We start from the raw sequence: 13,104 nt of genomic DNA on the forward strand, positions 1-13,104 counted from the left end.
CTTAAGTGGGAAGTTGCTTGCAAAGTTATAGCCTAGTTCCTTAGAAACCATAAATACACTGGAAATGTTTTATAACACCTTACAGTTGAGGGCTCCAATTGTTTTATAGACTTGAATTCCCAGTTCTCATAAAACCTTTTGTTGTTATGTTGAGAGGAAAAATGACTTGGCTAAAACAAAGATGTTCACTTAAATTTCTGTTATGATTGTTTTTCTTCATTTTTTGTAAAGTTACCTTGATGATGTGCATTTAGTATGTATGTTCATGCAGCTTTATCTGAGAGCTGATCAGAGTGGAAAAAAATAGGATAGGTAGAATTAGATGCAATCCTGCAGTGTATTGTGACTGCTGAAAAGACAGCCTCTAAAATATTGACTAACTTCTTTGTTTTCTACCACTTGCCTAAAGTAATCCTGCTTGGTTTATTACGTTAAGAAAATATTGCATATTTATGCTTACTTTTTTTCATATAGCATCTGGCACGGTGATATGTGTTAAGATATATCATTTTTAGTAAAGGAAAAATATGGTTCTAGGATATATAAAAATATATTGGATTAAAAAAACATCTCTTTTGTTGCATTTTATTGCCTCTTGGTATACATGTAGATGCTCCTCCTGACATTTTGCTACCCGGTGAAGCCACCTTCTGTCATTTAACCTGTTGCATGCTTTCCTGCTGCAGTTCTTACTTGTGCTTTGCTTCGTATTTGTTACCTTATTTTTCCAAATTTCTCAAATTTGAAATTTCACCGGTTCTCTAAATGGCACCTCTTCCATCTAATGTGAACTCACTGCCCTTTGATGCTGTGGGTTTTGTTTGTTCTCCCTTGTGTTCTGCCTTGCAGGAGCATTGCTTATTCATTTGAACTCTCTTATTACTTCAGCTATATTTTTTACTCAACTTTGTTTCTATATGAACTAGTATAGGGAATTCTTACATAGTGGGAATTTTTTAAAAATGTTAAATCGAAATACGTGATTCATTTGAGAAAGGTATGATAAGAGAGCTTTGAAAGTAGCAAGTTATTTCCTAATGATAGTATGGAAGAGAGACTTGATTTGTTCTTTTTTGCCATTGTATTTTTATTTTTATCCCCTTTACATTTAAATTCATTACCTTAATTGTAGTTTTTCTTCAGTTTTAATTTTGGAGTAAACAATGTACTTTTTAAGTATAGTTGATTACCATTAATGAGAAAGTTGTGGCAAATTTTGATGATCTATAGTTGCTATATTATTTTTGGATTTTCAAGTTTTATAGAGCATTAATACCACATTAATGATAACATATATTAGTCACTATGTGACTTAGAATTTATTGTAAAATTCTTTAAAGGCTTTTTATAATAGCGGTCTGTAAGACTGAAATATTTGATTCTCAAACTTGGCTTATTGAATATTTTGTAACTTTAAAAGAAATCACATATTTTAATATAGTATAAGTAATTCCATTTGTTATCCTGGTCCCCTGATTTTGCCTTTTAAAGTTTTTTATAGGAAATCTTTTGTTCATTTTGTGTAGAATTTTGCCTCATACATATATATTGGCTTGCAAAATTGGTTTTAGGTGAAGAATTATGTATTTTTCTGCATCTCCAATTCTAGGAAACCAGTTTGTTAATGCCAAAATTATGGGGTAATTGTGGTAAGAAGATACAATCTTGCTGTTTCCGTTTATTTTTCTAATTTACGTGCTTAAAGTATCCCTAAAACCACTTAATATTTTTTGTTATTTCTAGTTTGAAGAAAGAGATCTTTTATTAGGGGTTTGTGGAAAGTTTTGACTATCAAAACAACATAATGTCTTTTCTTTTTGTTCTTTTTGTGTAAATTAATTTTTTTTAGTTAGATCAGTGATTGTTACCTACAGTGCACCTTGGTAGTAGAGAGCATAATGATGGAGAGTAAGGAGAAATCTCAGTTCTCAAAGGGTGTTAATTGGATTGAGCAGGGAGCACTAAAAGTGAAACATGTGGAGAAGGATCAGGTAGAGAGTCTTGCAGCCTTCAGGTGCCATGGGATTAAAAGGAATAAGGTGATCAGCATCTAGTTAGAATGGAGTTTGTCTAAATGAATTCAGGTATATATTTTCACACAGGAGCTACTAAGTTGTCCGAAAGGAGAGGATATTTTATGGGGATATAGTTTGGGCATTTGTTTTGGATTGAATTCTACTTTGTGTGCTGTTTCTTTCTCTTCCTGTCTTGGTGTTATCCCTTTCTTTAGTCTAGGATACTTAGAGTGTCAAGTGTTATGTGTCTGTTCTTGGAAATTATACGGGTTTATCTGCTCACGGTGATATAATTGCTTAGTTCTCCAAGAAGGAATGACACTTGACCTTTTCTATACATATACAGATTGTACTCTTTTTACAGATTCATTACATTTGTGAAATGTACACTTGTGAGATATTTATAAATGCAATCATGTTTTTCCCTTTGACATTCTTAATAACTTTGAATATTTGTTTTACTGTCACTGTGTGTGTATGTTTGTGTATATGTCCTTTACAGGCGAAAGAAATGAGGCACAGAGAGTCTAAGTTGCCCAAGTTAATACCAGAGTCACAACTAAAACCTTTATCTTTAGATCAGTTAATTAGGTAGTATATGGAGAACCTCAGCATGGAGTTTTGTATCATTGGCATTTCTATATTTAAGATGAAAGGGTTCATTCATTGCAGTCTATTTGAATTTTTTGCTTGACTTTGTACTTGATATTTTCAATCTTAGCAATTTTTATAATCTTTTTTTTCCCTTTGTTTGGAATGGTGCCAACTACATTTGTTTGTTAGTGGTGCTGTGAAATTCCTAAGAAGGCAGCATTGCCATATCCTCACCTGGGTCTTTTTCCCTGCCTCAGCTTGCAGCATCTGAAGCAAGTATTCTAAATGCCTGTGGACTCTTAGGGAGGGAGATTGCCAGGAATTTCTGATCTCATTTTCTATTTCATGTCTCACTCATTTCAAACTTTTATTAAATGCTTGGAGGTTGCTCATGAGTAGCCTACTCAGAAACCTTTCTGTAAGTGGTGTGGTTTTAGCCCAAGTCTGTTCTCAGTGTCATTGTCCAGGGTGCAATGCAGATTAGTGTGTTGTCAAGATTACCCCCTTTTCCCTGAAGTCCCGCCACACACACACACACACACACACACAGACACACACACACACACACACACAGAGGAATGCAGCTCCCACTGTTAGGATGCTGTATTTCCTACTTTACTCATAGTATTTGGTTGCATGCTAAATCACAGATGACTGTGTGTTTGACCTTTTATTTTATAAGTGAGTTTTGGTATAGAAGAGACATTTTCTTTCCCATGCACTTTTAATTCTGTAGATTTGATTTTTGTATGACTTTGCCTTCTCTTAAATTTATTGGCATTTTAAATATAAACAGTTAACTATTCTCTTGAATTTCAGAGTTTTGCTCTCGTATTTTCTTTTAGCTTGAATCTAAGAGGAGATAATTTTATAATTAATAATTTTACACATTTAAATTATAAATTAAAGTTTAAAACATATATATGCTGTGTTTTTTTTTTAATAAATGAAGACTATGCCCTGCAATAAAATAATCTAAAATATTTCTGTTTGGAGAACAATGTTCTCTAATTGACATGATAACTTCTGTGTATTTAATTAATGATTTTATTAAGGATTTTTGTTAAGTATTTTAATGAGTATAAAATTATTTTAAATATGAGTTTCTTTTGTGTTCTTAAATGTATTTAAGATTAATATGAATACAGAAATCAAAGGACTAAATTGTTAATGTCTATAATAACTGTTGATTAATTAGTATGGCAGAATTAATGAAATTAATGAATTAATGAAATTTCTCAGTTAACTGAAGGTTTATTCAGTTTATTCAGTTATGCAGTGAAATTGTGTAGGATGAGGATGCAGACATTAAGGGTAGGGATTTGTCTGTCAAGCTCTTTTTAGTTGTGTAAATCCATAGAAGCTCCATTCTGTATCATTAGAAAGAAAGCGTTTTATCAAATACAAAGCTTTAGATTCATAATCAGATCACTAGTTACATTATCAGTACACTTTGAAGGAAGCCTCATAGGATTACAGAGCTAAACTTGGGAATCTTTTCTGGAGCTGGTGTTTCTTAGCCGAGCAGTGAGATTTCCAGCACAGATGTCTGCTCTGCTCAGGGTTTTAATGCTGACTATGACCTGTAAGTCATTGAGATAGTCTCTGGTTATCTGTGCCAGGACAGACTTTAGAATGTCAAATGATGAAAATATGTATATATGTGTTATAGTATGATGATACTACATAGTCACTTTGGTTTTTCCTTTGGTTAAACTTCTTTCACCTACCAGTTGGCACACACAGAATTGAAAATAAAATCTGACTTTTCAAACTGGCTAGTTTTCTTTTTTTCTCCAGTAAATGAGTAGTTTCTAGTATTTTAGTCTTTTAGTAGTCCTAATTTTCCATGAACCTTCCTGTTTCCTGTCAGTTTATCTCCTTGCTTGGAATGATTCCCAGGAGATTAAGAAACATGATTTTTCTGTTAAGAAAAATGATTATTTGTTTCCATGCAGGTAGAATTATAACAGATACAAGTACTCTAATTGTGATTTTTTTTTTTTCTTAAAGGAGGAATTTCGAGAACTTCGAGAACAGCCTAGTGACCCTCAAGCTGAACAAGAATTAATTAATAGTATTGAACAAGTATATTTTTCTACGGACTCATTTGATATTGTTAAATATGAGCTGGAGGTAAAACAAAATTCATTAAAACCTATTTAAACCCAGTCTTGTTCAGTGACTGAATTTGTGGATGAGATTTGAATGCTTTTTAGGAGTGTTGGTCCCTCCTTTCTTCCTTCCTTTCCTTGCTTAATACCAGGACTGGTTTATGATGACCATATAGGGATTTATTGAACTGTCCACATTGTTTAATGATGAAATTTTAGAAAGTGTAAAATTAAGTGCTCCTCTAGAATATTGGTCTAGCAAACATTTCTGTATTTTTGATTTTTAACTGTCAGCGTACAATATGTTGGTATGATGCCTCTATCTTATTTTATATCGTCAAAATATGTTTAGAGAAACTTTGAGACTTTTAACCATGAATGTATCTTTATATGTAGCCATGATGCCATGATAAAGACTCCTATGCTATGATGTTTATAATATTGGCATTTTAAATTTATAGGAAATTCAAAAGAGAACAGTAAAATCTTGTTTTAGATGCAACCAAATGCAGTATGCATACATGCTTTATATGCACTGTGTACACAGTCAGCCCGCTCTCATTCTCAAGTTTCATCAATCCGTTGACTGAAACTTGGAGTTTCTCACATACAGATAGGTATGCACTTTTGTTAGTTTCTGTCTTCTGAAAGCTGATGTGGAATCTAGAATGTACTCCTGCAGCTGTCACTATCACACTGTAGTGCTTAGTTCCTCGTACTTCAGAAGGGAAGTATGTTTTGAATTCTGTCCCAGACAAGTAGGGATATACCTGTGGTTTGTAGAGGGGGAGGTTAGGTTGTGGGACTTTCTTCTCCCATTCTTATAGGGCTGAGTGAAGGATGGAACTTGAGCCCCAGAGGGTTGGGCAACAAACATGTGGCAGCTTTGTGTCTGAAATCTAGAGGGGATAGTGAGGAGGCCAAGAGGAGTGTATAGGAGTGGGATGAGACATTGTTTTACATGCACATATTATAGTTTGTATGTCAGAGATACACAGATAAATGAAACCAAGTTAAACTATTTTTTACTCTTCATTTATGTGTATTTTTTAAAGAAACTCCCTCCTGTTCTCAATTTGCAAGAATTAGAGGAATACAGAGACAAATTGAAACAACAGCAAGCTGCAGTAAGTAAAAATCACCTTTCTTTCTGACATAACCAAATGGAACCTCAGGGAGGTGTAATGTCTGCAGATTTTAGGTTTAACTTAACATGTTAAACAAATATTATTGAACATGACTCAGACTTAGTGATACATTTATTTAAAAGTATAATGCCTATTCAATTTCCCTCACATTACCTTGATATAGATTTGCTTTTAGAACTGAGGGGTTTTTCCTCCAGAATCCCGAATGTGATCAAAGAGTTTTGAACTTTTTTTAGATTGTTAAGTATCTTTAGGCTCCTTGTCACGCATGCATGACTTCCCTACTACAGTTTCTTATCTCAGAATAAAGGTCCCCACTTCTAGTTGAAATAGGCCTGAAGACAAGAGAGCTAAGATTCAGAATGTTACAGTTGTAGTCACTGATTAATTGTCTGGCATTGGCCAAGTCACTTAGCCTTGCTAAATCTGTGAAGTGTTAGCCTGCATTTTCTTGGGTGCTGTAAAATTCTGTGATTCTGTGATTTTCCTAGCATTAGGCTGATCTCCTTTAATAAAACTCAGACTATGCTGTAGAATATTAAATCATGTTAGTGTGGAATCTTGTTAATTTTTTAATACTAAAGGAGCAGTAGTTATTTATCTGTTTGAATTTAAGATGTGATTTTTAATAATACATCTGACAAGTAAAGGAAGATCTACTTCTCCTTTTGTACTACACTCAAAGGTCTTAGTGGGTGCTGGGATCTCCTTGGGGGTAGCAGCAGTGGTGTGGGGAAGGGACTTGACCAGTAGAGGGTTGTGTGGTACAAGCATATTGTGCTTTTGGAGAACTAGATTCCAGTGGATGGTGGCATTTTTTGCCTTCTGCTGATTTCAGCAGGTTTATATATGAATCTGTCTCTGTACTTGATGTGATAGTATTCTTTAGGGAATGAGCCTCATTACAGGGCCCAGATAGCACAGTGACCTTTGGGATTTGGTACACCTGGGCTTGAATCCCAGCCTTACTGTGGGGGATGTGGGTCCATTACCACTATATTTAAGATCATCCATCTGGAAAATGAGAACCAATTTTAATTGATTGTTATGAGTACTAACTGAGATAATACAGGGAAAGCACTTAGTACACTGCCTGACACAGTGCAGACTAAAAACTATATTATCTGTTTTAAACTGTTTAAAAAAAAACCCAGTTTGATAAAAATTAGGTCAGTTTCTGTCTAAACATCTATACAAATTCGTATCTATAGAAATTCAGAGCAGCTGAGAAAATATAGAAGGATTAATGCAATAGTTGAATGTGTGTGTAATGCTTTGTTCTCAGTTGCTTGGGGAAGAGGAAGGGAAACTCAGCTAGTTGAGTTTTTTGAGCAAAAAATTCACTAAATGCATGCTCTGGGGTATCTGTAGTGTAGTCTAGCAGATACCCCTGAAACTGAAATAAGAGCCCCATAGTCAAAATCATTATAATTCTTACTTACATACACTAACATTTGTCATGGAATTGACCAAGGAAACCTTAGGTATGTTCATAGCATTCCAAAAAAAGCCGCCCCAAAAAACACGTTTTCAAGTTTTCAGAAGTAGAGGACCAAATTACTGTTTGTCTTTTTATGTGTTACAAAGAATCTCAGCAGTACAGGATGTTCTCTGTTTCCCACATACTGTGTCCATAAAATCAACTGATTATTTATCCTACGAGTTCATCTTTTAAAAAGCAAATCTTATGCCCTTGAGGATCTTATACCTTTTTGCATGTTAGTAAATTAGATGATTCTCATATTATTAACAGTCATAATAGCCATTTATTGAGTTTTTATTAAGGACCAAGTATTATGCTCTCTGTTACATCTTTTTTTTACTAATCTCATAGCCCAGAGCATGCCAGTACCTGCTGTAGAAGTTATTGGGAAGACCAGTGGAATATTCTTACAAAAATTTAAAATGTAAAATGAAACAGGAAGTATGTGACTTATTCTTTCACTTGTTTTGTTTGATTGCATGTTTTTATAGGTCTCTAAAAAAGTAGCTGATTTAATTCTTGAAAAACAGCCTGCTTATGTAAAGGTAGGGTGATATTTGTTATTTTTAATAGTAAAATTTAAAAAATGCCTAAGTGAGTTGAAATTGTTGAAGTAATTTATCATCTTGTCTGTAGTTCTGTAGTAACATATTGGCTCTATTTGGTGTATGGGGGGGCTATATATGTGTTTTTTTTTTTGCTCTCATTTGAGAGAGTTTACCTAACTGAAGAAGTGAGTTTTTATAACTGATTTTAAAGTAATATAGTTGAATTTTCCAAACTTTTGAAGGCCCAGTGAAAATTCCTTCTGTTTACTTTGAAACATGTAGATCGTTAATAATGACTGCTCAAAAGCACTGTAAAAATCTGTCTTTAAAATATAATAAAATTGGAATCTTATAACGGAATCTGTCTTTGAATCAGAAAATCAGAGACTCCAAAATCCATTGAAATACCTACCAGTGTTCAAATGAAGACATTTGTTGTCAAAGCATCTTAGCAAACAGAAATCATACTTGTCATATCCTTATCTTCTGAAGTTCTGTTGAGTAGAAACATTTCAATGGATGTATTATTAGTATTTGTTTATGCCTGTATAAAGCAGGTTGGATCTTGATTTCCTTATAAGCAATACTGACTAAATATTTTATCATATGTCATTGTGAAAATCATTTGAAAGTAGTCATTTTAAATTATTTTATGAAGGATATACCAATAGTTTTCAATTTTAGCTATCTTTGTTGCTACTTTGTTTTCCAAGCAGGCTTTCCTTTGAAACCCACTAACGTTTTTGTTAGAGTATCATATGAATAAAATAGAATAATAAAATGCCTCCACAATAACCTATACCTAATTTTTTCATAGGAACTTGAAAGAGTTACCTCATTACAGACAGGTCTTCAGTTAGCTGCTGTTATCTGCACAAATGGGAGGAGGTATTGCATTTGATGAATATTTTGTTTTTTAAGCCAGAAAACATTTCAAGAAAAATTGTGAAACTGTCATTGATAATTGATTTTTTTATTATGACTGTGGTTTCTAGAACACTGTTCGTTAACTGAATATATATTATGATCTAAAAACTGCACTAAGAAAGTATGTGTGAAATGAAATATCTGTAAATCTGATTATGACTTTAACATGTTACTGTTTTTATATTGTTTTGAATAGTGCTTCTCATACTATAAGGATATGATTTTTTTCTTTTTTAATTCCCAACTTACTACAGACTATTTTTGTAAAATGCAATAAAAACAAAATACCATAGAGAATATAGTCTCAATTTTATTATTAATTCATCAAACTTAAAATTATTATGTCAATTTTTCTGTAAGTGGTTTTTTAGTATTTATTCTCCATTTCTGTACTTTTCTTGGGATGGATCAGTAACAGTTTGAGGACTGGCACCAGTCCACCCACCATGCTCTGAGTAATGTTGATTGAGATTGAGCCGTTGAATAAATTTGTCAAATAGCAGTCACAATCCCTGATTACAGGAGTAATTGAGGATACCACCTTGTCAGTTGCCTAACAGAGGATACCACCTTGTCAGTTGCCTAATTGATCTGTGTGAACAGTGTTCTTAATATAATAGAAAAATTTAACTATTTATTCTTCTTTTTTGCAGACACTTGAATATTGCCAAGGAAGGTTTTACTCAAGCTAGTTTAGGACTTCTTGCAAATCAAAGGAAACGTCAGTTACTGATTGGACTTCTGAAATCTCTGAGAACTATAAAAACATTGGTATATACTGGTTACTATTTAAAAATTAAAACTTACTTTTATGGTTGAAACAGATTTTACCTTTGTGTTTTTTTTTTTTTCCCCCAGCAAAGAACAGATGTGCGCTTAAGTGAAATGCTGGAGGTAAGTTTGGAATTTTGGTTTGGAAACAAAGTTTGGAAATTTGGTGATCCTGATACTATTAAATGGAAAAATTATGGTGGAAGATATTCAGATGTGCATTTTTTCCCAAATTGCTACATGGTATAAAGAACATTTTTAGACATTATGTAAAGGTACTTGCTGTAGAGCATTTTTCTATTGACATATTTCATTGTCAATAGAAAAATTAGAAAAATTAAATAGAAATTTTAATTTAATTAGAAAAATTAAATAGAAAAATTTATTTGGGGAAATGTTTACTTTGTAGCAATGTGGGAATGTTTTCAGTATGTTGATTGTATTTGCACCAAATAACAATAAAATTATCTTTTGTATCAAACAAATAGGAATAATTTAAGAAATATGTCATATTTGAGTTGTATTTGGTATCTCATATATTAATTGGTTTTCTGAGTTAGCCATCTATTTTCTCTTTGATGCTTTTTTAGCATTTTCTATCTACTTGTTTTTATAAAGCGTAACGTAATATGTGTGTTTCCCATACATGAGGTCCTTCAGGTAGCTACTTTGTCATCATCTTAACATCCCCACTGGTTTGAATACATTTGTCCAATTACAGAGAGGAGCATAGGAAAATTTTTTTATGATTTTTGGTTATCACCATGTTACTTCTTAACTTAGACTTGAGAAGTGCATATGAAAATTTCATTCGGCATTAAATTACTGTTTAGACGATAAAAACATTCCAAGGCTATTAATAAATATTTTACTTTCTCCCATCCAAGCACTAACCAGGACTGACACTACTTAGCTTCCAAGATCAGTTGGGATCAGGCGCCCTCAGGGTGGTATGGCGGTAGACGTGCTATTTCACTTTCTAACAACTTTATTTGTTTTAAAATATTTATTGATTTCTTGGTGGTAGAACTCCTGAGTGTTGATTACAGCGGATTTCATAGTGGTTTGTTACATTTCTATGTAAACATTATTGAAAGAAGATATATTAACGTTTAAAGAACACCTTCCCTGGGAAGCAGCTTATTATTTTGTATAGGCTTTCTCCAAGTGTTGTGGTCTTAGGGGGCTGTTACTATGTATATGAGGGAAAAGAATATTTTTTCTATGTGTACATTTTAGGCTTGGAGCTAGTGGTCTCTTTATATTTTATTATTTATCTATCATTGGTATTCTAATCCTTTTGTAAGAGGAATTAAAATTTTCTGGTTCTGTAACTTTTGGATGGAGTATGAGCAGAGATTTATTTTTTTCAGGGACTTTAGGAAAGATGTTTCCTGTTTAATGACTTCTGTTGTTGTTATCTTAAGGAGGAAGACTATCCAGGAGCTATTCAGTTGTGCCTGGAATGTCAGAAAGCCGCCAGCACTTTTAAACATTACAGTTGCATAAGGTAAGGTAATATAAAAATTGTAAGGTAACTCTCTTTCAGTTTTTAACATATGAGCTGTGAACATACAATGTTAATGAAAATTGAAAATAAATACTAAGTAGTGTGTTGTAGTGAACATTCTTGTTCAGAAATGGGCAGTACAGTGGTATTATAAATAATAATTTGTAAGGTGTGAAAGATCAGATACTTTTTTATCCTACCCCTTCTTTTCACCTCATCGAAACTCTTTTTTCATATTCTTTCCAATTTATAGAGTGGCAAAGAAGAATACATTTATGTTTACATTTCTCTTGCATCTCTTGGGAATTTTTCCTCCTTAATTTGGCCCAGCTCATAAATATTGAGAGTGTTACTGCAGTTTGTTTTTCGGATCCAGACAGTTCGAGTGTTTGGCCCATCCTGATAAGAATTTTTTTGGAAAATTAAAGTGTGATTTAATTTTATATAATAATCATCTTTACCATATTTTAAGTGATTTTGTATTTGATGTGTTACATCTTTTATTTAGTTATTTATAAAACGTACAGTGTAAAAATGGCCATGGCAGCCTTTGGTATTAGTTCTACTTTATTAATGGGTTTTTGGTCTGCTTAAAAATGAAGGTTTTGCATTACTGGCGGCAGTCCCTTGGGGAGGCTCAATCCCCAGGTGTAATTTCCATCATTCCTCTAAAACCATCTCAAGTAAACAGAATCTAAGTTAAATCGTGTGCTTGCCAAGCAAACCCAGTTTCAAATTAAATTCATACCTATCCTAGGACATAACCCCTCAGTCTCGCCTGTATGGAAATTCTGGCAGTCAGTGAGCACGATGCACCCATGTTGTAGATGGTGATTGTTAGTACCTGAAAAATAAAAGGATTACAGAGGACCAAAACATTAATACAGATTTAATTAAATTTTTTTCTTTTAATATACTCCCACATCATGGGTCTCTGCAGGATGTAGGATAAGAGCTAGCCATTTTCCCACTAGAGATGCTGTTTAATATTTATGATATTCTTTTCTTTAGGATCATGCATACTGAATCAAAACTTTTTGTTTGATTAAGAAATGTGTCTTTGTGTAGCTCCAGTGATATTTTGTTTTTATCCATTGTGACACTGATTAACTGTGTCTTAAAGACTTGATTATGTTATTTGGATTTTTTAAATTGAATAAAAAGAGATTTAGTTCTAATATGTTGAATGTATTTGAAAATTTCTAGCAAGGGCTCTCTGGGTCCTGAAGAGGCCTAGTATGCATTTAGTTTATTTTGTGGTGATAAGTAAGTTACAGTGAGAACAGCTTATGTATGATTGGGTGAACATAATTCAGGCAGTTTTACATTACTGAGTGTTTATTATATGCCAGATGCTTTGCTTTAGAACTGGCTGAATAGTGTTGAACTATACATAATGTAATCATTATAATCCCTGTTTTTCTAGATTATCTAGGTAATCTATCAAGAAGGGCTTGGATTGAAGAAGGTATAGTGAGATAGGGGGATGGGGTTTTAGGGAGATGATTGTTGAGTGTAAAGGGAAGTGTTGGGCTCTAAGTCTCCTTTGGGGTCAACTCTGAGGAGGACTTGAGGGAGGGGAGTTAGCTAAAGCAAGGTATGAGTGTTGTGGATAGGAGATTATGCGTATCACGATGAAGTCTGTGTTGCAGAGGTAACAAGCAAAATGAGGACTGAAAATATCTATCCATTGGATTTATAACGAAGAAATCATTGCTGACTTTGTTGGGACATTTGCTTGTAGTAGAAGTACAGGATTAGGGAATTTGACAAAGAGGGAGATGTGGAATTGAGGGGGAAATTTGCATATTTGAAAATCTGTGGGAAAGTGAGAGGTTGAAAATAAAATAGAGGACATAATATTATGCTAAGGCTTTGTAGGGATTATAGTAGAGTTGACTTTGAAAAGGTCACTTTCTATTATAATAGGAAAAATGGATGTGGAGATTTGGTGGCAGGAAATTGAGGTAGCAGGTGACCCGTCTTGGCACTTT

The 13,104-nt window shown here is 33.4% G+C and overlaps 1 protein-coding gene across 1 annotated transcript in view; it reads left to right on the forward strand.

Annotated features, from left to right (window-relative positions):
* Positions 1 to 13,104, forward strand: part of VPS50 (VPS50 subunit of EARP/GARPII complex) — a 128,700-nt gene that overhangs the window by 14,040 nt on the left and 101,556 nt on the right. The window contains exons 3-9 of the mRNA XM_044246030.1: positions 4,623 to 4,745; positions 5,779 to 5,850; positions 7,846 to 7,899; positions 8,720 to 8,790; positions 9,483 to 9,600; positions 9,688 to 9,723; positions 11,028 to 11,110. Coding sequence (XP_044101965.1) covers positions 4,623 to 4,745; positions 5,779 to 5,850; positions 7,846 to 7,899; positions 8,720 to 8,790; positions 9,483 to 9,600; positions 9,688 to 9,723; positions 11,028 to 11,110 — 557 coding nt within the window. The remainder of the gene's footprint in view (positions 1 to 4,622; positions 4,746 to 5,778; positions 5,851 to 7,845; positions 7,900 to 8,719; positions 8,791 to 9,482; positions 9,601 to 9,687; positions 9,724 to 11,027; positions 11,111 to 13,104) is intronic.

Source organism: Neovison vison, chromosome 4, assembly GCF_020171115.1.
Source record: "Neovison vison isolate M4711 chromosome 4, ASM_NN_V1, whole genome shotgun sequence".
NCBI classification, from domain to species: domain Eukaryota; kingdom Metazoa; phylum Chordata; class Mammalia; order Carnivora; family Mustelidae; genus Neogale; species Neogale vison.